Source organism: Symphalangus syndactylus, chromosome 9 (assembly GCF_028878055.3).
Source record: "Symphalangus syndactylus isolate Jambi chromosome 9, NHGRI_mSymSyn1-v2.1_pri, whole genome shotgun sequence".
In the NCBI taxonomy this organism is placed as follows: Eukaryota; Metazoa; Chordata; class Mammalia; order Primates; family Hylobatidae; genus Symphalangus; species Symphalangus syndactylus.
In genome coordinates this window covers 27,633,055-27,658,386 of record NC_072431.2, presented here as the reverse complement: position 1 = coordinate 27,658,386, position 25,332 = coordinate 27,633,055, and the positions used below count along the sequence as shown (strand labels likewise).

The following is a 25,332-nucleotide window of genomic DNA, read 5'->3' as shown; positions in this document are numbered from 1 at the left end:
GACTTCACACTTAAGAATGAAACCAAGTTTAAAAAAAAAATTACCTTCACCACTTTTTAAAGAAATCGTCATCATAGAAAAATAAAAATATGGGTTATCCAAAGAATAATTAAGGACTAAGTATGTGAATGAGCTCTCCCAGTAAGAGCTTACTTACCTCCAACACTAACCACTTTAAAACCAGGTATTTCAAGAATTAATATGACCAAAATTAAAAAGCTATAGTTCTTCTAAAATATTTAGCAACATAAAAAGAAAACAAAAACATGTTTTTTTTAAAATAGTAAGTACCCTATTACCTACTATTCTGAGTTACTGAAATGCACTACTATTGGTTCTATTCTGCCCTTCCCCCCAGATTAGATCTTAAAATACAGTCTCAGTCCAGTGTATTTTCTACAGCAGCAAATTATTAACAATTTAAATGAAGACAATTTTTTAGAACTAAGTAAACTGGGAGTCAGCATTTATCATATCCTAGAAGAAATGCAGGATTTGAAACCTTATTTAATTAACAAACTTCTCTGAAAACTTACACTGTGAGTATAATTATGGAGCTATGAGAGTATAACTCTTCTCAAACATCTTTAAAATGAACTGAAAAGTTCTTCCACAGAACTTCGAAACGTATGCTCAGTTTCACAAGGAAGGTAAAAAAACACTACCATCTAAAATTTTTAAATTACTGAGTTTGCAATACAGTTTATCAGAAATTAGAAATATATTGAACATCAGTAAGACATAAAACAGGTCTTGAAATAAAAAAGAAAAATATAACATCAATTTTAAGTATGACCTATTGAATAAAATTCATTGAAAAATGGACAAAAATGTTTTATTTTCCACTCCAAATAATCTTACCTTAATCATTTTGCTGTTAAAAACCTCAAGACATCAATTTCATTTTTCATCTGTTCCTGTCAACAATGCTATGACAGGCCCTGCAGGAAGCAGGAAAAAATCAATGATGGAGTGCAGATAGTAGGTGTTTTCATGATCAAGATTTGGATATCCATACAGTGGTGTGAAACTTGGAAAATACTGAAAATATCTCAAAAAGTTTATCAGTGTAAATAATTCTCTCTTTTACTTTGCAGTCTTAAAATGTTTGTTCTTATTCAATGTCTTATTAAACAAAAATTTAAAAATCATGGTAAAAGTATATATGTGAAATTTTAAAGTATTTTTATATTGATAAGAATTGATTAAAAATAGTTATTCATGTCAAAAGAGAATAAAATAATCTATGTTTTAAACTACTGGAATGAATCTCTTGACCTCTAGATAGCATAGTTTTAATCTTATTTCTTTTAACTGCTATAATTACCAATAAATTCCAACTATTCATAATTAAAAATTATTTTCTTCTCAAGCAGTATCTTCAGTATGAAACAGTTATTACCAATACTGGTAAATATTCCTTCAGGAAAAATACATAGTTTACAAAAAAAAAAAAAATAGAAAAAAAATCTGTGCAAACTCCAAAACTTAACTACTCTTTGGTAAATAACAAATTATATTCAATGGATACCAAAAAATTTAGATTAGTAAATTTAATAGAAAAGTCAAAGCTATAAAACTGCTTTACAAAGACTTCAAATGGTTTTTACATTCCAAATTATTTTAAGATAGTACAGACTTTGCCAGATTTCGTTTAAATGTATTTTTACCTTTGAATATATTTTCTATTTAAGGGCTGATTAATGAACAGGACTGTGATAAGATATCTATATTCACTGGGAATACTATTAGAACACACAAGAAACTTGTATATATGCCACAGACGCATATTCAAAGTCAATACTTCAAACAGATTGAGAAATTAAAAACAACAGAAATAAATGACACACTAATTTTTTGAGATTTTTGACTGAATTTTAATTTACTTGTAATTAAATGTGGGAAACATTTCAGTAGAATTCATTAAGTTCAAAATCTTAAAAATATTTTTAATATGCTACACCTGTCCTGTTTGTTGGAACACTTCAAACTACTCTGCAAAGTTTACTTGCCAAAGCCATCAATATTCTAAAAAGACACAACTTAAATTTTACATTTTTTTAACTTCCTATGAAAAATAAATGTTAATCTGAGATAATATTTTAAAAACAACTACCAAGTACTTCCACTTATTTCCATTCACTCATGTTTTACATATGTACTGGTGGAATAGTGAACTGTAAATGCTTCTCACTTAAGAGTTTTTTTTGTTATTTCTATACCTAAAGACCCTATCCTTGTTTTATGTACATTCTATCAGATTCATGAAAAATCAATTTAATTGAAAATATTTCCATATTACAGACATAGGAAAGTTGATGCCATATCTTTAAAGAATAAAATGAAGAAAATGGAAACTTCATCAACCCAAGCATCAGAAAGTATTGAAAAGCACTACTTCATTCCTTGCATGTTGCGTTTTATACCATGACACTTCAGTCTCTGAGGGTCAGGTTAATTAAGCTCCATAGCAGCTGCAGTGCAATGTGAGATACACACTGTTGCAGTTCCCACCAGTCCAGTCCAATTACCTGTAGTATTCCAGTACTGAACAAGTGACAACTAACCTCTTCTCTCTAGTCACTTGCTCCCACTGGTCTACTGATAAATGTTAAAACAAACTAATCTCTTTTTGGAAAAGACTGCAAAGCTGAATGCACCTGCTGCAGGCTGCAATGATGAGTCCCAGAGAGATGTTTGTCAGTCAGATCTCTGCAGATGTTGTTTAACTTTATGCTAAAGCTGTATCCAAAGATGGAAATGAGATGGCAATCAAGCACAAATCTCCCACCTTCGTCCCCCCAGTTTTATTTTGAAAAGCAGCACTTACTCATAAAAGTTGTGTTTTAAAATATAGCTCCACTAAACTGGACACAACTAAGACTCTATAGTTAAAAACTATGGTTAAAAATGTTTATTAGGTGCTGAAATTTAGTTAACAAGTGGCATAATATGTAGTCAATAAATGTCATTTATGTCATTTAATAATTTTTTAAAAAGTTAATTATCTGAAGCCAGAGCAAAAAACTCCCAAACAATACAACTGTAAAATACACAAGTTTTTCATTGATGGTTGTCAGTCAGGTTTTTAGTGATATCACATACTCCTTAGCATTTTCAAGACACAGATCATTTTTCCTCCTGCTGTATGAAACATCTTCAATACATAAGTATTGAACTATATCACCAACTGTATTCACTATGTTTAAACTATTCCTGAAATCCTTTGGGGTAGTATTTGCAAGGCAATGTTGTTAGATATATTCCATTACAATGACACAAATTTTAAACGAGCTGTTTTACCAAAGCCCAGAAAGCATCAAAAAGCAAATTTCAAAGTGACATTGTGTATATGATTCATGAAAACACCAACACTATAAATTAATGATGTCTTATAACTTACTATGTCAACATCAAAATGATACAAAAAGGAATCAAATAAAATGTACAGCTAAAATTTTTAGTGCTAATTCATCTCTCTAAAAACCCCACAAAATATTTGCATACACAAGATAAGAATAAAATTGTATCTTTTGGAAACTGTAATGTTAATATAGATTGCTCTATGCCAGTAATGTTCCTTCAAATGTTAAGATTTCTTATTGCTTAAAGCAAGAAAATAAATATTAAAAAAAATCAAACCAAAATACAGAAAATTTTCAGAGATACTAATGTTTAAGTAAAAGATTATGTTTCTCCTTCAACTGTAAATATAGAGATAAAAGATAAAAGTAACCCCAACAACAGGTAATGTGTCAAATAAACATTACAACTTTAAGATTCAAGGAGAAACACTTTATGTGTCAGCAACTCTTTGATAATACTAAAATCAAAAGTATAACCTAGTGTAATGATAACTATCCTATTAAACCCACCCAACAATGTTGGAAATTATACTATTTTATTTTCTCTACTTGTTACAGTTCTATTTATCACTAATTTTGTCTTAAAATATATTTCAATAAATGTCCAATATTCTTTGCATCTAAGATCAAAGTACAGACTGCAACTTTTAGAAGCTGTAAGAGATTCACATTCATATGTACTACCAATATCATAATACTCTTCCTTCAATGATGTAAACAGAAATAATGTTTTAAATTCATTATCTCCTCTGATTTGCAAAAAATTAATTATCATAATTATACAATTCCAGTTCTAAAGTTTAATTCGGCCACTATATTTTCCCCTTTTCAAAATTAAAGCAATGTTGGGTCTTTCCTTCCCTATAAAAAAATTTCACTTACAGTCTGCTCTTTTATCATTTAAAAAAACGTGTAATGGTTTGTGTTTTTTTAAAAAAGCACCACCCAATTTGGACAGTAAGAAAAATTGAAATATAATGAATGCACAAATAATGATTTCAAATTTTAAATTAAGAATCATAAAAGGAAACATTTTTTATTAAATGTGATCCTAGTTTTATAATGACAAATATAAAAACAGTGTAAAATAGAGATTCCAACACTATAATGAAGGATTCTGTTTGACTGATGTAATGAATATCATATAATAGAATAAAAATAAGTATACTATGATATGTTCTAAAATCTAAGGAATACATGAAAATATTTATTGCATACATCCATTATCATTTCCAACCAATAACGCACGCAGTAAGTTTTTCGGATTACCTACCTGAACCATCCATTAAATAATTTTTACAGATAAAACCAATATGATTATTAACAAAAACTAAACATATCCTTATGCCAAATAAAAGAATAAAAATAAACTATCATCACTCTGAAAAGGCATACAATAATATATTCCTCAAACCAAGAAAGCTGTTTTTTACTACAAGGTAACTTGCTATAACCTAATTATAAAAAGATATATAAGTAAATCAAATTGGCTTGCTCTAATCATGTAAGAAAAAAAAGGTATATTCCTAAACCACCAGAATTAAGTCAGTACTCTGTAAGATTTGATTTTGTAAAATAGATAAATGGATTATGTAGTACAGCAAAAATGATCTACTTGTAGATCATTTTATCTGATTGCAGTAATTGAAGAATACATTTTACAATTCCTCATCACACAATTTTCTCGTTTGTTATTTAATACATGACACTGAAAAACACAATGCAATATCCAGCTGAACAAATTCTCAAATTAATTAATGTACAAAAATGTTTTCTTCATTTCAACCATAATTTTAAAATTACTCATAAAGGCAGGGTTGCTTATGATATTTTCAAAAGAAATAAGAAAAACAAATAAGCATACAAGGAAATTATATTGGCTATAATTTTTTAAAGTACCTATCGTTTGAGTTAAAATGTGTTAAAATGTCCCCAGAGTGTATCTGTATTCTGTGTTATACATCCTGAAGAAAGTTTCCGAAAACACACTAGTATTTCAACTAAACCTTATAAACACAATTACATTCTGCTTAAAAACTTGGGTAATTTGAGAAAATCCATTAGGTTATACAACTAAAGTAGACTTTTCCCCAAATATGCTCTTACCAAATGAGAAACAGAAAAGGGGCTTCATGAAATAAACATTAGGCATATTTGTTCTAGTAGATTATGACAGTCATAAATATACATATATATAGCTTTAAGAACTTCATATATGTATGAAAGACACAAAAACGGGCTTCCAAATGATTTCATTAATCCTCTAAGAAATTCTTTATAACTTGGTGATATGATCACAGTTTATAATTTAGCTCATATGAGATGTGCAAGGTAAGTGTCCCTTATGTACATCTGAGTAAGAGAAATTGAAAAGAGCTCAGAGGCTATGTTGAAGAATACCAGGATCTTAAAATTATTCTGCAGACTTGTGGTCAAGTGCGAAGAGAAAGACTATTAAAATTAAAGTCTATCTGAAGCAAAGAGATTATCTGTCCAAACAGGTAATAATCTAGTTAAAATTGCATTTTAATACAAACTGTTCAGAATTCTTTAAGCTTCTTATAAACTACAAGGCTGTATTTTATCCTTAAAATTGGTCCCACACAGTGTGATTGGTTTCCACCTGTTACCGGCAAAGTATAGCCTTCTTTTATCCAACATTTCAACTCACATTTGATCAGGTTACGTCACCACACACACAAAATTTTATTCAACGCATTCCAGCTTTCAATTTTTTTCCAACAGATATTCTTGCTCTATACAAATAACATGCCTCAGAACTATAAATAATCAATTTCAATGTAATAAGCAAAAAATGTACAACTAAGTGGACTAAAAACAAAAGATCTAATTCTCAGTGCACCCTTTCCAACCCACTGAAAATAAACTATATTCAAATGAAAAGGCATTTAATTTACTATTTGGAATATCCTTGATAAACACCAATTTTCTGTAACATCCCTGCACATCTGATACCACCTCATGTATAATGCAAAAAAGCTATTTCATTTTCATCTATTGACAGTGAATTTAATTTACCATTGCAGCTCTTTTCCTAGAACTATCACATTATTAATTCTGCAATCAAGCTCTTTTGAGTGCTTTTATTTGTACTAAGGGTTTTCACAATTCCACACTGTTTTTTAATCATAATATACGTTTTAAACATATGAATGTGAATATGTTAGCAAACTTTCTTAATGCATAAGGAAAGTTTCAGAGACAAGGAAAGCCATCTGCAAAACTACACTCATAGGAAACAAACTTTAGAGGAATATCATGTCTAATATATTACTTTTTAGTTTAATAAGTTTAATGTTTACAAAAAATACTACATTTACTTTGTAAAACTAAATGATAGTTTCAACCATTCTAAAACCTTCTTATCCAGTATAATGGTCCATTTCTAACACCAAGTGATTGGCTATGAAAAAGAAGTCCTCCAAATGTTCTGCTTACATTCATGCCAGATGTCTTTGCTGTATTAAAGAACTCTTACTGAATTAGATCACTGAAAGCAAATCAGCTTTTCTTTTCCACCAGGAAGAAAAAAATTAAAGCAGTATTGGTTCCCTCAGCACTGAATTAACGTTTTTGATAGCCATAAAGATAAAATAACCTTTAAAAAAATCACAGAAAGCTAGATTTAAATAAAAGCAAATCAGCTGATAATGTTTTATCTAGGAAATGTACTACTCAATTACAGAGGCTCTTCCCTTAAACCTAAAATAGATATAGTGATTAGCAAAATGTAAGAAAAAAATAGAAAAAGATGGACATGCAGAACTATTTAACACTTAAAAAGGCATACTTGAAAGTAAAAAACAAAAAATTTATACCACCAAGGAAACTTCCCATATTCCAGTAAGTTACTGTACTGCACTGTCAACATATTTAATCAAATTTAGCTCTTAAGTTAACATGAATTCTGAAGCATTATTTCACTTCTTGCATAACAGTATAAATTTCCTTATATCAATTGCATTAAAACTGCAGTATTTAAAAAATCTAAAGAGGCAACACTTGTCCTCTTTACTTCACTCCAAGGCCAACAAACAAAGCAATGAAGCAGAAAGAGGTACATAATGGATTCAGAAGTAAATGGTCCATTCTTTAAGAAGCCTCCCTACCCCCCTCTTCTGAATTCACTCTAAGCTAATTGTCATTACAATGATGTCTGAAAACTTCAGAAGAACCCTATTTCCTGATGCCAGCTGTCCAGGTTTCTATCTTTAAATTTTTGAGTTTTTTTTGCTAATAAGAATTATTCACAAATACCCGAATCATCTTGCAACTGGTCTAATTCACATACACGGTACAACAATTACAGGAAAAAGGAATAATCAACAATAGAAATAATCTGAAAATTTTTCCACAATATATTCCAATAAAGCAACATCTAAATAAAGTCTCCAGTATTGTTTAAAAATTCTTTCAAGACAGCACACAAGTAGATCTTTCTTTCCTGTGAGGAGCTCATCAAATAATCTCTTCACCATTGCACCTACCTGGGTAAAAATCTTTGGACTTAGACAGCTTGATGGTGGCTCCAGTTTCTTTTTGCAACTGAACAATTGTCTGTCCTCCCTTCCCAATTATAGATCCAGCAGCATAACTAGGTATGAGAACCTTTAGAAAATACTGGCCGTCTTCTGAAAAATGCAAAGAAATATACTCGGTTAACACAGTATTTCAAACTTTGTATCCCCTCACCACCCTCAAGAGAGAAAAACAGCAACTAAAGCACTGGGTATATAATTGCAGGAAATATGAAGTTAAACATTTTTTGAGAATGAAAATAAGCCAATTACACTGAAAAACAAATATGTACAAAATGTTTCCCATTTTATAGGATTCATACTTTCAAGCTTGGAATTAAAATATAAACATATTCTATTATTTTGCAGCACTGTAAAAACTGATGACTAAATTCCAGTTGTTATTCCAAACATGGAAATCTTCCAATTCTATCTGTGGCAAAATGAAGTGAACTGACCCTTTAACAAAACTTCATAGATTTACAAGATGACAAACCTTCACTTAACATATTGAAAAAGAAGAAAAGCCCAGGACTGTAAATAGTGATGAGCTATATTTATTTGTCATTAGCAGACACATAAGGACTACAATTAGCCATTGCCTATATCCTACTTAAAGTCCGCAAAACAACCATTCTCCTACCAAATAATCCACCCAAACTGTGGGGTGTATTCCAAGTCTTCAATAACTGCCAGGAAATAACTCAGTGTGGTGGACTGGCAAATCTTACTAATCCTGGTGCATTTCTTTAGCACTTCTTAGTCTACCGTGATCTCGTTTTAAGCTCATTAATTAAAGGACCTTAAGAAGAATTTTGCCAATACTAAAAAGCTTAGGAGTCATTTATATTAAATACGCTTAAAAGTGACAAAACATAATGTTCCTTTCCCAAAATAATCACAACTTTTAAAACGGAGAGGGGGTGGAAGAACCAGGAAAAATAAAATGAAATGTTTTAGAAAATAAAGCCAACTCCACAAACTTTAATTTCCGTCAACTTGATCGCGTCTTATACAGGAGACACCCCGGCAAATCCAGCTTTCTTAATGTGAATGAATGTTCCAAATGTTGCGGTGTGCCACTCAAAAGACCCCCATCCGTCTACAATGCATATGCTGGAGATAAATTCACCTCTGCTTCGATGCATTGGGTGCATTGTTAAGATGACTCCAGTGCAAATGAAGAAGCGATATCGGTCCCGTTAAAACTCATCTTCCAAGGAAGCGCAGGATGTTAACTAACAAGTCACCTTTCCAGACACCCCCGCCCTCGTATACACCCCCCTGAAGACAAATCAATGAAATATTTGCACCGACAATCTAAGTGCTGTAAGGGCATGCACTCATCAAGATTTTGCATACTACTTGTGGCCCAAAGCAAGAGGATGGAGAGAGGAAAAACTCTCCGGCGCCCCAATCATTCGCAATCCGCTACCCAAGTGCCATTTATTTATTTATTTTCTCAGACTGTTAAACGCAGCGCGCATCTTCGGGCGGCCATCACCTCACTCCAGGGTCATCCTCCTCCTCCTCCTCCTCCTGAATGGACCTTCTTGCCCAGGTCTAGGATATTTACATGGTCAACCTCTGGACCGATTAAATGCAAAGATAGGTCTATTCCGAAAAACTGGTCGCCATTTTGATGAATGATAAACACAGAAATGGAAATGTGTCGGGGACAGCTAGGCGCGGGGCAGGTGCAGGGGAGGGGGCGCGGGGCAGGGGCGCAGGAGCCGCCGGGTTCGGGCTGGAGGTGTCCGGGCCGCGGGAGGGAGGGAGGGAGGGAGAACGGCGAGAGGGAGGGAGGCAGGGGCGGGCGGCGGGGGATGGGGCCAGCGGGGAGGTGGAAGCGATACCCACCGCCCGTATTGGTCCTCTTGGTGCTGCCGGCTTCAGGGGGGGCTTCCAGCGGCCTTTTCCGCGAGTCCGGCGGGTCCAGGTCTATGGGAACCCCAGTGTGGGTCCCGTTCTGCTGGATGGGAGCTGCCGCCATCATGTTTGCAGTTCCTGCCGCTGCTACCGGGAGAAGGTTCTCCCTTTTGTTTTGGCTTTTTCTTTTCTTTTCTTTTTCTTTTTTTTTTTTTTTTTTTTTTTTGCGTTTGGGGTTTCTTAAGGTTTTTTTTTTTTAATCGGATCAATATAAATCTCTTTAGGAAAAAAAGCAATGTTGCTGGTTTGTTCTCACTGGGGAGGGGGCAGGGCTGAGGAGCAGCTGCAGTGCAGTGTCAGAAAGGAGACAGGGGAATGGAGGGGGTGTGAGAGACGGAGGGTGAAAGAAGAAGAAGAAAGGAGACAGGGGGAGAGAGTGGAGAAGGGAGAGGGGCGAGTGAATGAGCGGGAGGAGGGGACCGGGGAGGACGGGCAGAGGGAGTGGGAGAGCGCGAGGGCTGGCGGGGCGCGGGGAGAAGCCGAGGAGGAGGGGAGAGTGAGGGAAAGAGTGAATGAGCAGGAGGAGGGGAAGGAGGTGGATGCCGAGAGAGGCGCGAGCGGCAGAAGAGGGCAGGAGCCGAGAAAGAGCGCGGCGGTCCCCGCGCCGCGCTAGCGTTGCGCTCGCTCCCGCTGCTGGTGCTGCCGCCGCCGCCGCTGCCGGAGCGGTTCTGCCGTTGCCTGGGCTGCTCGGCGCTGCTGCTGCTGCCGCCCGGTCTCGCTCATTATTTCTCCCGCTTGTTGGGGGGGGCTGGCGGGGAGGGAGGGGGGTGGCTGTGAGGGGAGGGTAGAGAGGGGTTGAGTTCGTAGACTCCCACACACTTCGCGCTCGGGTCCCTGCCTCTCAGCAGCGCCGCCGCCTCCCAGCGCCGATGCTTCAGCCGGCCGGGCGGCTGGGGGCTGAGGGGGAACACCGCGGGCGGGGACGAGGGAGCGTGTGTGCGCGGGCGTGTGCGCGCGCGAGGGGAGCGCGTGCGCGGTGAGGACGCGCGCCGGCGGTTGGGGCGGGGGCGGGGGCCGGGGCGCTCCTGTGGGAAGGGAGGGGTGAAAGGTCGCCGGTCCCCGGCAACACGGCTCAGGCAAGCGTAAGCGGCTTGTCGCAGAAACCAAGGGGTCCACGAAACGCGCTAGGCTAGAAGGCGGGAAGGAGAGATTACTGACAGCCGTGCTAGCCAATAAAATGGAAATGTGAGAAAGGTTCTTCGGGCCCCTTCCCAATCAGGAAACTTGGGTGGTGAGGGGCAGCGAAGGGGCGGGGTGGGATCTTGGTCCAGCTGGTACTGGAGCGGCGACAATTTTGGCTAGTCTAAGAAGGGCATTCGAGTGACCGTTGACAACGGGTGGGACAGCGTCAGAGCTGGAGGGAGAGCCCGCACTGTATGCTTCCAGGACTTCTTGCTAGGTGCATTAGTTTTTATTTTTAAGAGTTGGGTAAAAGACATTAATTAGTTAGCATCTCACTCATCGGCGATTTTCTACGGGATGATTTCATCCAAAGAGGATTTCTTAATCGCTCTGTGTGACACCGTTAGGGGACTTAGAGTGTCACTCGCCGCCTTAAATCCTTTCGGGAGCAAGCCAGGATATAAATAAATAAAGCTAGGTGTGGGTCTTCCCTTCACAAGGCGCTGGTAGGCAGACTAAAGACAGGCAACAGCTGAGTGTGCACACAGAACTAAATATTGAACGAAATACGAGTGTCGGAATAAAATTCATTGCCATGTGCACGGCTTATAATTATACAGATCTTGGACATACCACGGACCTGAACGTCAACCCTACAACACCGGATAAAACATCTAATGTAGCTGGAACAGGCTCTGAAAGGACGTTAGGCATTATCTAAATCAAGTCCCTCATTTTACAGATGAGTAAACTGACTCAGTGAAGTATTTTGCTCAAGGTCGTTCATCAAGTTAGTAGTTTAATTAACTCAGTGTTCTAGGAAGCAGGGTAGTAGAAAAGCATGGGCTTCGGAGTCTGAAATCTTTCCTGGTTTCTCGTCCTTGTAGGCTGTTTTACAAGTGTATCTTGGGCAAATCCCTTAACGTGTTGCCATTTATTAAGGGATTACCACGTGGCAAACAATCCACTTTGCATGCTGTGTCAATTACATGCAGTATGTCGTGTAGTTATTACTGTCCCCATTTTATGAGGTAGTTTAGGTTTAAAGATATTAGAAATTTACCCAAAGTTACGCAGTTATAAACATTGTAGTAATTTCAAACTCAGGTCTTCGTGACTGCAAAGGCTGCTGTCTTAAGTATTGCAATACATTAGAGCTCCGGATTCCCTCCCACTCAAAACAGGGACTGAGACTCCAACCAATTTCCGCCATTCTTGGGAGTCAAACGAGAAAGACTGTGGCAATGTATTCTAAGCTGTAAAAAGGTATAAACATATTCACTAGATTTGTAGAATGAAGATATTCCTTCCCTATACTTTCCACTACAACAATTCAACCAAAAAGATGGCTTTCATACTAAGCTAGCATATGAAGGAACTTCACTGTAATTATGATATTTTAACCAAGGATATATGCATATCTAGGCAATAACCAAAGTGAATAGAATAAAATTTAATTCCTGGTAGATTAAATAGGCAATAGCAAGGAATACTAACGCTCCTCATAGCGTTCTTGTTGGAAGAATCATCTAGGAGGCATTGGGATTTCTGGTGCTTTTTAAGCAATGAGAGATATCAGTCCACTGAATGAGGAAGAGAGTAACGTTAGTTTGGGACTAAAAGTTCATCTGGACTACGGAAAACACGTTTGCCTCAATCAGTGAAGAAGGTATGCTGAGAGCTGAAAGAAAAGGAAAGCAGGTAAGTTAGTGCATATTGGAAAAAGTCTATTAACCAAAGTCCAAAATTTTGATCTGATGTGTAATGTAATAGGAAACCACCATATAGCCTTCATGACCAAAATAAAGAGGAATTAAACATACAATTGGGTACAAATGGAGCTGTGATGAGGAAAAAGGGTTTGGAATAAGTATGTGGTATTCAAGATAGTAAACGGCTGATGCCAGACATTGTACAAAGTGTTCAATGTACAAAATTATGTAAGGACGTTTTTAAATGAAAAATTACAGAAGGGCTGGTATTTGGCACTAGATTGTTTGAAAACAGTAAACGACAGTGGACAAAGATATTTGAAGGACAGATAATTCAAACATATTACATTAAAGCTTGAGCAAAGTATTCAGTAGAATGTAATTTTGAATTGGAGAAAGACTGATATTAGAATTGGAAAACCTTAGTTTAACAAATTTCTAAAAATAAAATATATCTAACAGTTTAGAAAATATTTGGCATTGCCATGCATCAGTTAAGTTGAAAAAGAGCTTGTAAGTTAAATTGCTTTACAGATACATGCTATTAAATAAAAGTCACACTGTATTCTTATAGTATTTATTTGACCCTTCTCTGATTTCTTTCTTCAGACTTAATATTTAAATACTATTATACCTATCACTCCATGGGGCCCAGAGATGGTAGATATAATTTTTAATGTGGATGGGATGCTGAATGGTAACTTAGGTATGATATACCAGGAATCACAGAGACTATCCCAAGACCTAGTCAGACATCAAAGTGTCAGTCAGCTACGAACTATTAAAAATTTGGACAATGAAGATTATCAGAGAATACATTCTAATTAAGCTTCCATTTTTTAGTATATTTTGTCGTTTTTTAAAAAAATATTATACTTCTACATCATTCTTATTGCATATCCCTATAATTCTGATTAAATGGACATAACAAACATTTTACCCTTTGTTTTCTGCATTTCGTACCAGCTAATAAAACTGAATAACTAAAAATGATTAGTAGATCTCAGTTTATTAATATTTAGTATGACATACCTTTTATGCTACAAATAAACTGTTAGAATATACTTTTTAAAAATACAATAGAAGCATTTGACCTTTTACTTCTCCAAAAAGAAATATAATTTTATTTTTTATTAACAAAGCAATTCAGCTCTACTAATTTAATAATATTTATAACAACTTAAGACACCATAGAACTTGTGTTAGTTATAAATATAAGCAACTATGATAGAAAATGATATTAATATGAAGATCACATTCCCCAGTCTTTATTGTCTTTTATTGAGAGAGTTTTCTTCCTGTTTCAGGCTAAGTAACATAGACATAAGATTTTCTATTTTCAGTAACAATGATTGGCTTTCAAGACAAAGGACAGATAGTTGATATCCACAGATATCCCTAAACTCACTTTGTCTCCATTCTCTTGCTTTTCCTACAATCGATCCTGTTACTCAAAACATAATACAAAACATAAATACTCTCACTACTTGAATGTCTCTTGAATGCTTTGGGAAAACATTTTCTGAATTTGTGTCTCACCAGAAGCAGACCCTGATTTAAAGATTCAAGTGCAAGTAGTGTATTTTGGAAATAATTTCAGGAAGCACAGTAGGACATGGGAAGTGAGGCAGGGAAGGGAAGGAAAGCAAAAAAAAAAAAAAAAAAAAAAAAAAAAAAAAAATTGTAAATTGCCAAGCAAGTTGTCATTGTTTTTAATCTCACTGTGATTTTCTTGGAGCCAGTTTAAACCACTAGCCCTAGAACTATCCCACTGGAAGTGTGAGAAAGCTGAGGTATATATATACTAGCTCCCTTCAGCCATTGGTCGAGATCTATTGCTAGTGGCATTAACTCAATTCATGCTGGCCAGTCTTCAACTGCCAGCACTGCATCTTTTTCTGAGCACTTTCTCTGGCCACTGGAGTCTGCGCTGCCCTTACACAGGCTGGAAATGCTGGGGCATTAATACCTCCTGGTGTCAGAACATCCCCATGTTGATGGAAAATCAGGCCAGTGAGCACTAAAATGATAGAGCACAGACATATGATTGAGGCTCTACCAGTTCGTTACAAGTATCAACCTAAATTTAGGGAAAAAGAAAATGAGAAGACTGTTAATACAAGGTATTGTTGGGAATCAAATAGTAAGGATAATGAAATAATTTGGAAAGCTTAAAGCACTAAAAAAAGAAGGCTTTATAATTTCTATAATTCAAATACTGTAACCAAGCACTGAGTGTAAAGAGCCTGAATAATTTGTTTTCTCTGGGCTCTTCGCAAACAAATTTTTAGTTTTTTAAGATATAAGTCATGAAGAATCAATGTATGTATTCTGATTTTGTTGTTGTTATTGTTGTTGTTGTTGTTGCTGTTCGATGTAGCACAAAGAAAATAGGAGCAAATATATACCAAAAGATACATGACCTATCCCAATCTTTTATAACAAGTTCTATAAATAGACATATTGATTAGAAATACTTTTCTAAGATTTCACTAATAGAAAAATTATTTATTGAACTTTACCTTGTCAAAAATTAAACAGTTTTCATGTTTCTCTACTTAATAATAATAATAAATTCACTATTGGTGGATATGTTTATAAAAGTATGAAAGCTCACACTAATTTATATAGAGACATAAATGTGTTCTATACTATTTCAAAGTCCCCAAATCTTAATATTCCATTTGTAAATATGTCATCCTAATAGATATGTTAGGATTAGAAAGAATACTAAATTCTTTGGCACTGAATATGCTTCCTTGGTTTCTAATGGATCATTAATTTTTCTAGCACTTTTTCTAAATATTATGAAATGTGTCATTTCATACTTTACACACTTGACTTAAAGGCAATAAATCTGAACTAAGACTACACAGTGCAATAAAAAAGAACTTCATAATAATTGTATAATGGTTATGTAAACATTAGGGGAAGCTGGGTGAAGGGTACAGGAGAACTTCTACTATATTTGCAACTCCTCTTTAAGTCTAAAATTATTTCAAAATAGTTAAAAAAGGAACCTTGAATTGATGATCTGGTTCTGACTCTTCCACGCACTAACTTTGTGACTTACAGTAGCTTAACTTCTCGGAATTTTAATTTTCCCATCCATATAATAGGAGACTTGATAGATGCTCTGTAAGTTCCTTTTTCTTGAAAAAAAATAGTATATTTTCTACCATTTGTAGAATCTGACAAAGAATATTATCAAAATCAATGTACATAATATGTACCTTACCATGTATTTTTAAATGAGTTAGCCGTACACATTTTGAAGATGTACCATTAGGCACCATGAAAAATAAATACAAAGGAAAACAAGATTAATGTAAAGAATATATTCAATATACTTACTGTCTGTATTTTTGCATTTTAAAAACAATAATACTTATTAAAATCTACAATTGAAAATACATTTTCTTGGAACCACAGTTCAAAATGTGATAGTTGAATCTTTTAAAACATTCAGATGTGAAAAATTTCTGGAGTAAAACAATGAAAGATAAAGATGTTAAGATATAAAAGGAGAAGAAAAACGATCTAAAAAAGAACTACAAAAGTAGACTAAAAGCAATAATTGACTAGTATTTATATGTTTTGTCAACCAAGTTTAAATCACTTGGACTGTATACCATATATACTGTATTCTGATAAAGCCTAGGTTGTCTCCAAGTCCAATTGCCCCCAGATGGTCCTGGCTTATGCCAGATGTCCCAGAACAATTGTTAATACCCTCAAAATTGTCCTAACTTAGATTATTATATGGTCACCCTAAAAATACTCAAGAGATACGACTTTTTGTTGTAGACCTTTCCATTTTAACCATAAGATCTTGTGGATTCATAAGATTACTTGACGTTGCAATTCCTCTCTGTGTAAATAATAGAAATATTTATCATAGTTCACTCTTATGCCATCATTGTGGTGTAATAAATTAGTACATTGTCACATCTTCTACCTTTTGTGATGTTCTTAGCTAGAGCTAAGGCCAGAGATCAAAAATAGACATAGGAATTGGTAGAATATAATTTTTTAAATATATCTTTTCACATTTAAATATGGAAACAATCATTTTGATAGGATAGCTCCTTCATTAAAAAATACTGTAGATAGGAAGATGAAGTGAATTGAAGAAATAATAAATGAGATGTTATAAATATAATGAAATACAGCTTCAAATGATAAATAGTAAACACTCAGATGGCATCAGGGAATAGTTTGCATTATGGATTATTCAGATTTCTTATCTGTTTACTTCCTACTACTCAAATAAGCAATAGTATTTCTTGACTTCTGGATAAGCTTTTAATGCCTCTGGTGAAGGCTCCCTTCTAATGTAGTTTGCTATTTCCAGTGTTTATTACAGGTCAAATAATAAAAAGTTATAACAAGATTATTTGTGTTTGTAAGTACAATAACAAATTGGCATCCTTGTATATTAAAAAAATACATTACCATAAACCATTTGGATGTGAAAAACATTACCATAATCATTCCTAGATTTTGCCTTAATATTTAATCTTTTGGTTTCCCTATGTAGTCATAACCATGCTAAGTCATGAGTGTGTAATTTACAAGATATAATTCTAAATTATTGTATCCATGTGTCATTTCATATAATTGAGAGCAAATTGAACTTACTTATTAAAAAATACCATTTACATGTGGATGTATATGTGCATATATATATGCAAAGATTGTGTGTGTGTGTGTGTGTGTGTGTGTTTGTTTGTATGATAGAATGAGGGAGACAAAAAGAAACTGAGTAGAGCTGTTCTAATTCTGTAGTAGTGGTAGAAAAAATAGTAAAAAAAATAGTTTTTTTTTTCATTTTACCTTCTCATTATAGAAAATGTGGAACATATTCAAAAAGAGATAAAATAGTGTAATGAATCCCAGGTACTATATACCCACATTCAAAACTATCAACTGACCAATCTTGTTCCCTTTGTAACCCTTACCTCAGGATATTTTGAAGCAAATTCTGTCACATCATTTTTCTTCAAAAGTATTATAGACTTTTTTTAAAAAACTAAAATACTATTATTAGATTGAAAATAATTAGCAAAACTCCTTAATATCACCAAATATCTGATCTGTATTTAAATTTCTTTGATGGTCTTATAAAGTTATTTTACATTTTGTTCAAACCTCTCCCCTAATAAAATACATGCATTGCAACTGCCTGGTATGTCTCAAATTTTTTAGGTATACATCAGTCAACTTTCAACTAGAGAAACCAGAGAAATAAAACCAATAAATATATACACGTTTTTAATTTTTATTGTTTAATATAGATAAATAGTAACAGAGTAATAGTAAGGGAACTGGACTACACAGTTGTGGGCACTGACTAAGCAAGCTTAGTGTCAGGAAGGTAGAGGGGGAATGGAGAGCAACTGCAGGCCCAAATATGCTTTGAGTCTCCGGCTTTCAGGAGGAACTAGTCACTTTGGTAACTAACCTCTTAAATACCTCCTTCCAGATACTTAAGAAAACTTTCAGAGTTTGTCCAGAATTTGACTGAGGAGCTGATATGGTTAGCCTTTGTGTCTCCACCAAAATCTCATGTTGAATTGTAATTCCCACAATCCCATAATCCCCGTGTGTCAAGGAAGAGACCAGGTGGAGGCAATTGAATAATGAGGGCTGTTTCTCCCACGCCATTCTTGTGACTGTGAGTTCTCACGAGATCTGATGGTTTTATAAGGGGCTCTTCTAGCCTTCACTCAGCACTTCTCCTTCCTGCTGCCTTGTAAAGAAGGTGCCTTGCTTCCCCTTCACCTTCCACCATGATTGTTTCTTGAGGCCTCCCCAACTATGCTGAACTGTGAGTCAACTAAACCTTTTTTCTTTATAAATTACCCAGTATCGGGCAATTCAGTATAGCAGTATGAAAACGAACTAATACAGGAGCCATGACTTTATTTTGATAATTCTAGTCAAATTATCAAAATTTGTATAGTCACTAGACCTAGAATTTTCTACTTATAAAGGTCAAGTAAGAATTTAATATACTTCCTATCTCAGGAACATTAAACATATAGTTTTCATGTGAAAAGTTAAGTTTGGGTCTTTTCTTTTTTTTTTTGAGACGGAGTCTTTCTCTGTCCCCCAGGCTGGAGTGCAGTGGCGCGATCTCGGCTCACTGCAAGCTCCGCCTCCCGGGTTCACGCCATTCTCCTGCCTCAGCCTCCCGAGTAACTGGGACTACAGGCACCCGCCAACACACCCGGCTAATTTTTTGTATTTTTAGTAGAGACGGGGTTTCACCGTGTTAGCCAGGATGGTCTCGATCTCCTGACTTCGTGATCCGCCCGCCTCGGCCTCCCAAAGTGCTGGGATTACAGGCTTGAGCCACTGCGCCCGGCCGGGTCTTTTCTATACCTTGCAAGAATCTACTTAATATGTTCAGTAAATCCTCCACCCTCTTGAGCTCATGGAAGACAGTTACAAAAAATTATTATCATTATTTATTGAATCTGCCGTGTGTCATTTCTGGTATCATTTTGGCTATCTGCTTTTTCTCTTTAACATGGATCAAATTGTCCTGCTTTTCTGCATGTAATTTTTTATGAGATACCGGTTGTTGTGAATTTTATCTTGTTAGATGCTGGATGTTTTTGTGTTCCTATAAATATTCTTGAGCTTTCTCAAGGGATGTGGTTCTTTAGAAAGTGGAATTTTGGGGTCTTCTAAGCTTTATTAGGTGGGACTAGATCACCATTTAGTAATGGGCTAATTTTGCTGTGTAACTGAGGGAATATCCTCTGAGTACTACAGCTGATGCATAATGAATTGTCAGGTTTTCAACAATGTGGGTGGCGGGAACAAGAACAATTCCCAGCTATGTGTGAGCCCCAGGTGCTGTTAACCTCTAATCCTTAGTTTTCTCCAGTGCATGTGCTGATTAGTACTAGCTGAAGACTCAAAGGGACTTTTTCACATTTCCAAAGTTTTATTTCTGTGGAGCTTTTTTCTCTCAGTACATTGCCACCCTGTGTATTCTAGCCATCCTCTTTGGTAGTTCCCTAAAAAGTTAAACATAGAATTCCCATATGACTCAGCAATTCCACTCCTAGATATACACACGAAAGAATTAAAAGCAGATTTTCAAACAAATACTTTAACATAAATTCATATAACAGCATTACAATAGCCTGAAAGTGGAAACAACCAAAATCTTCATCAACTAATGAGGGAATAAGCAAAATGTGATAGTCATCCAATGCAAAAGTCATTGAATCATAAAGAGGACTTAAGAACTTACGCATGCTACAACATGAATGAACCTCAAAAATATTATGTTAAGTGAAAGAAGTCAGATTCAAAAGGTCACACAATACATGATTCCACTAACATGAAACGTACAGAATAGATAAATCCATAAATACAGAAAGACTGTTTCTAGAGGCTTGGGGAAATGGCAAATGGGAAATGACTGCTTAATGGATTTGAGTCTTCTTTTTGGAATGATGCACATGCCTTAGAACTAGACACAGGTGATAGTTACACAGCATTGTGAATGTAAAAAGTACCCATGAATTGTGGTATACCATAAAAAGGTTAATGGCTAATTTTGTGTTATCTGAATTTTACCTCAGTAAAAAAAAATGTAACTCCGCCGATACTCTGCACCATCTTTCCAGAATCCTCTAATTATTTATTCTCTACAAAGAGATTATACTGTGATACAAGTATTTAGCACAAGCCCCATGTTTATAAAGGTTACACTCAATGTAAAACACATAATTTATGAAAGAAAATATTAATAATTTTCCTTAAATAATATTTTGACAAGAATTAAAAGCTAAACAGAAGCACTTTATGTGTGTATGTGTGTGTAGTATTCTTTCATCATTGTAGAATAGCCAGATAAATACAATAAATATGTTTTCATTGAACATAAAGTATGTATCCTCGTGATGCATTAATAATGCATTTGTGGAAATTCTTGAAAGATTATTTCTTCACTCATTTCATATTTGAATAAGAAGGATGAATTAGGGAGGTGTCAGAAAGATAAAAATGAGAAGCAGTATTATATACCATTACCATTTTGTAGAAAAGCTTTTGTAGCATGAGATAGTAGAGTGTAGTGATTAAGTATACACCCTCAAATCAGATTACCTGGGTTTGTGTATTGTCCTCTTACCTACCATGTGACCTTGGACAAGCTGTCCACCCTTTGTGGCTCAGTTTATTCACCTGTAAAATCAGAATAATGTCACCTGCCTTTGCTACAGAAAATAAGTACTCTATCAAAATGTATACTTCCCCTTGCACAGTGTAATGTTGTTTTTGAAGGATGGCTATCTGGCCAGGCACTAAGTTTCTGAGCTTCCCATGCATTCAGGTATGACCACGTGACTATTTCTCACTAAGAGAATGAAAGTTGAATTGCTGTATACCACTAAAGGCTCATGGTTTTTAAGAAATTATTGTGCCTTCTTCATAATATTTTCCCCTTCCATCAATCAGCTGGAAGTAGTGAACAATAAGGCTACTAGTCCCTGAACCATAATATGAAAGAAAGCTGCCTATGACCAAAAATGCCTTCACTGGACTAGTATGTGAAGCAGGGAGGGGGGTAACATGTACTATGTTAAGCTACCAAAATTTGGGGGGCTGTTTGGTATAGCAGTAGGCATAATCCTAATAGTATGTATTAGGGTTATGAAGATCAAATAGATAAATGTAATAGTGCTTGCTTATAACTGAGCTTGGCATATTTTAAATGTTTGCTAAATGTTAGCTATGATATTCTCTTTTTACTGTGACAAAATATGTATACCATAAAATTTACCATTTTAACCACTTTTAAGTGTACAATTCAGTGGCATTATTATATTCACAGTGTTACGCAATCTTTACCACTCTATATTTCCAGAACCTTTTATCACCTCAAATAAAAATCTCTGCCCTTTAAGTTATAACTCCTCATTCTCCCTTCATGCAGACAAATTTGCCAATTCTGGATATTTCATCCAAGTGGAATCATCCAATATTTGCAAATTTGTGCCTTGTTTATTTCAGTTAGCATGATGTTTGCAAGGTTCATCCATGTTGTAGCATATGTAAGAACTTCGTTTCTCATTATGGCTGAATAACATTCCATCATAGGTAATATCACATTTTGGTTTAACTATTTATATATGTTGATGAACACTTGAGTTGTTTCCACCTTTTAGCCATTGTGAATAGTATTACAGGGAACATTGGTATGCAAACATCTTTGTAAATGCCAATTTTCAATTTGGGGGGATATATACATACTCAGTGGAATTGCTGGATCATATGGTAATCCTATGTTTAACTTTTTGAAGAACAAACTGTTTTACACAGAAACGGCATCATTTTACATTCCTATCAACAATATACAAGAATTCCACTTTCTGTCCGTCCATCATTAACACTTCTTTTTGTTTTTGTTTTTATAACTATACTAGTAGGTGTGTAGTGGGATCTCTATGGATTTTGATTTTCATTTCCTTAGCCACTAATGATGTTAAGCATTTTAAAGTGTGTTTATGTGTTGATTGTCCATTTGTATATTTTCATTGAAAAATATCTATTCAAGTTATTTGCCCATTTTTAAATTGAGCTTTTGACTTTTTGTTGTTCAGATGTGAGTATTCTTTACATATTCTGAATACTAGTGCCCTGTTGGATATAGGATTTGCAAATACTTTCTCCCGATTTAAATATCTTTTCATTTTCTTGATGATGTCCTTTGATATATAGAAGTTATTAATTTTAATAAAGTCCAACTTATTTTTCTTTTGTTTTTCTTTTTGTATCACATCTAAGATTCCATTGCCAAATTTAATGTCATGAAGATTTACCCCTGTATCTTTCTAAGAGTTTTATGATTTTAGATCTTATAGTTAGGTCGTTGATTTATTTTGAGTTAATTTTTGTATATGGTATGAGGCAGAGATCCAATTTCATTTATTTGCATGTGGAAATCCAGTTGTTCCAGTACAATGTTAACTATTCTTATGAGTTATGGAAGGTATCAGAGTCCAGTATACAGTAGTTATAACTTCCTAATGACTTGAATATTAGCATACTCTATTTCTTTTATTTTCCTTTTTTTTCCTTCTTTCTTTGCTCTTTTAGCATACTCTATTTCTAAATGAAGATTTAGAAAAGGTTTTTGTTGGTACTAAGGGAGGAAGACATAAAATGGAGAATAAAGATGAGGAAAGAGATGATAAGATTCTCTTTTTATCTTGAAAAAGTCATATTAACGGTATGTTCCAGAGCCTCCAAAAATTCCTGGGCACTCATAGTAGGATTCTGATATATAGTTTTATATGCCCTCTTTATGCCCTATTCCCCAGAAGTCCTGCTACTCTACATAAGGGAAAAGCCTGGGATGACAAAGGATAAATATTTTAAGTGTTCCAGACTTTTCCATTCTACATTTTCACCTCTGTGCTCTATTAGCTCTTTCTAAAATGCAAAGCCAAAATGAAAGTTACTCCCACCATGCTAAACTACACAACAACTAAAATTTCTCTTATGCCTTGCTTTTGGTCTAACAAAACATTTTGCCTCCTAAACTAAGGAAAGATAAGAATTTTAAAAATAGAACTTAGGTAGAAACTAACAAAAAATGGAAAGCATATAAAAATTAAAGTTTAGTCTCTTCCATGTATACTAACAACTAAAATGTATCCATGAATTGGCTTCGTTAATACATGTTTATGGAACACCAAGGCTTGCTTCCTATTTCTTACTTCAAATATGCCAAAGCAGCATGCTTATCCAAGTGTTGTTAGCTGGAGATAGACTTGGGATATCCCCACAACCTAGGTAATAAGTTTCTCAGTTTTATTTGCAGATTTATTTCCAGCTCTCCCTCCTCAATCCCAGTTTCAATCTATATAGTTTTCATACTTTAAACCAATTATGTGAGTCATAGACATGGTCCTGTATTCCCTCAACTAATCCCAAAGATTGCATATTTTGTTAGCACAACCCTTCATCACACCCCGATCCTATGATCTCTTTTAACCTCTCACTTACTTAGCTCATCCTTTGTCTGAATTATTTTTACTAATTGGTTGTGAAGTTAGTCCTACATGCTGGAAAAGACCAACCTCTTAGCATTGCAACCAAAGAGCAGTGCTATAGGTATTTGTGGCTGAGAATATATTCAGCAAGTGCTGTTACCATGGTGGATTTAATGAGCCTGTCAGTAGACCAGTGCCCAACATATAGTAGAAGACTAGCCTCAATAACACCATCATGGAGCATAAGGAGTAATGGTAAAGATACAATTCCCATTAAGTAAAGACCAGCCCATATCCTCATCCTTATGTTCAATTTCTGAACAGGTACCAACTACAACTCCACTAGATCCTGGATATTTCTAGGGAGAAAAAGAGTCCCCTTCATTAAATACAAAAAGTATAATTTTTTTACTACTCTAAAGAGAGGGAATTTGAAATATGATTTGAGGTTTTTTTAGAACATAAAGTATGCAACTTAGTATGTGGAGCAAATTCACACTGGCTACATTAATATCCAGTCCTGGTCTCTCAAGCAGCTCTGTGGTTCTGACAGAAAATGCCATAATTCCCTGCTGGAACCTGTCTGAATCCTGTCAGCTCTTCTGACAGCCAGAAGCAGAGTTCTCATCTTTTACAGTTTCTAAAACCCCTTTTCTATTGAACTGCCTAGTAAATTCCTATTTCTCTGTCAATGAGAAATCTCTGAATTTCTCAGCTTATTTGCAAAGCAGAGATGAATGATAGATTCTGAGTTTAATTACTATTGAAGTTCAGGACACTAGTTCTGTCTACCACCACAAGCCTTTTTGAAATTCCCCAAATGCGCACAAACAGTACCCATCCAGAGCTCTTTCATTTTAGGTTAACAGCTTGAAAGCTGCTCCACCAACATATGTAATACTAACCAAAATACTAGGAGATATCTAATGAAAATAAGGGCAAAGTTATTTCAGTATACCTCATAGACCTAAATTAAAATTTTATTTCTGTAGATCTCCCTTTTAAAGACTTCCTAGTAAAGTTCACTCAGGGATGTCTGTATCTGTACCAGTTGTATATATTTTAATATTCTCTATATAGTATATTTTCCAGCATGGTCTTTCTGTATTTCAATCTTTTCATAACTCAGTTTGGAGTATTAAATGCTATGTCTTAACTTTATGCTCTTTGCATTCTCAGCCCTTTTGTTGACTATCTCTGTGACACTGGACAAGCACTTCACCTTTTGGGACCTTATTCATCTATAATATAAAGGAGTTTATTAAACCATTTTGAGAATCCTTATAGTTCTGCCATTCTATAAGAGTAATTTGCAAATATGAAATATGGGTAAGAAGTCAAGGAAATTTTATCTCTAATTCTTTTCTGAGGCTTTGAAGAGTTAAATTTAAATCTATTACTTTATGAGAGAATACTAACTTACAATAATATATTAATTTTAATATATTATTGATAGTCAATGAAAGAAGAATAAAGTGTATTGAAATAGATATTTCTCAAAAAATTTGTAAATACTTAAGTCACTCACACATAACGTGTGATGCTGGATTCTTTATGTATATTTAGATATTGAATATATTCTTTCACAATGCAGACAAATATTAATATATGTCCCTGTGATACATATAAAATGAAATTATTTGAA

General features: G+C 34.8%; 1 protein-coding gene and 1 long non-coding RNA gene across 7 annotated transcripts in view; one reads left to right on the top strand and one right to left on the bottom strand.

Annotated features, from left to right (window-relative positions):
* NOVA1 (NOVA alternative splicing regulator 1) overlaps nt 1-10,733 on the bottom strand; it is a 150,679-nt gene extending 139,946 nt beyond the window's left edge. For 2 of the 6 annotated variants that reach the window (XM_055291613.2, XM_055291620.2), the window contains exons 1-2: nt 9,764-10,733; nt 7,874-8,017 (exon numbers count right to left, since the gene is read on the bottom strand). In XM_055291613.2, coding sequence (XP_055147588.1) covers nt 7,874-8,017; nt 9,764-9,899 — 280 coding nt within the window. In that variant the 5' untranslated portion in view covers nt 9,900-10,733. The other 4 variants (XM_055291615.2, XM_055291614.2, XM_055291617.2 and 1 more) reach the window with 4 other exon arrangements.
* A 1,741-nt stretch (nt 10,734-12,474) lies between these two features.
* The window catches only part of LOC129489269 (uncharacterized), a 90,633-nt gene continuing 77,775 nt past the window's right edge, over nt 12,475-25,332 (top strand). The window contains exon 1 of the long non-coding RNA XR_008659944.2: nt 12,475-12,655. This is a non-coding gene — a long non-coding RNA (uncharacterized lncRNA). The remainder of the gene's footprint in view (nt 12,656-25,332) is intronic.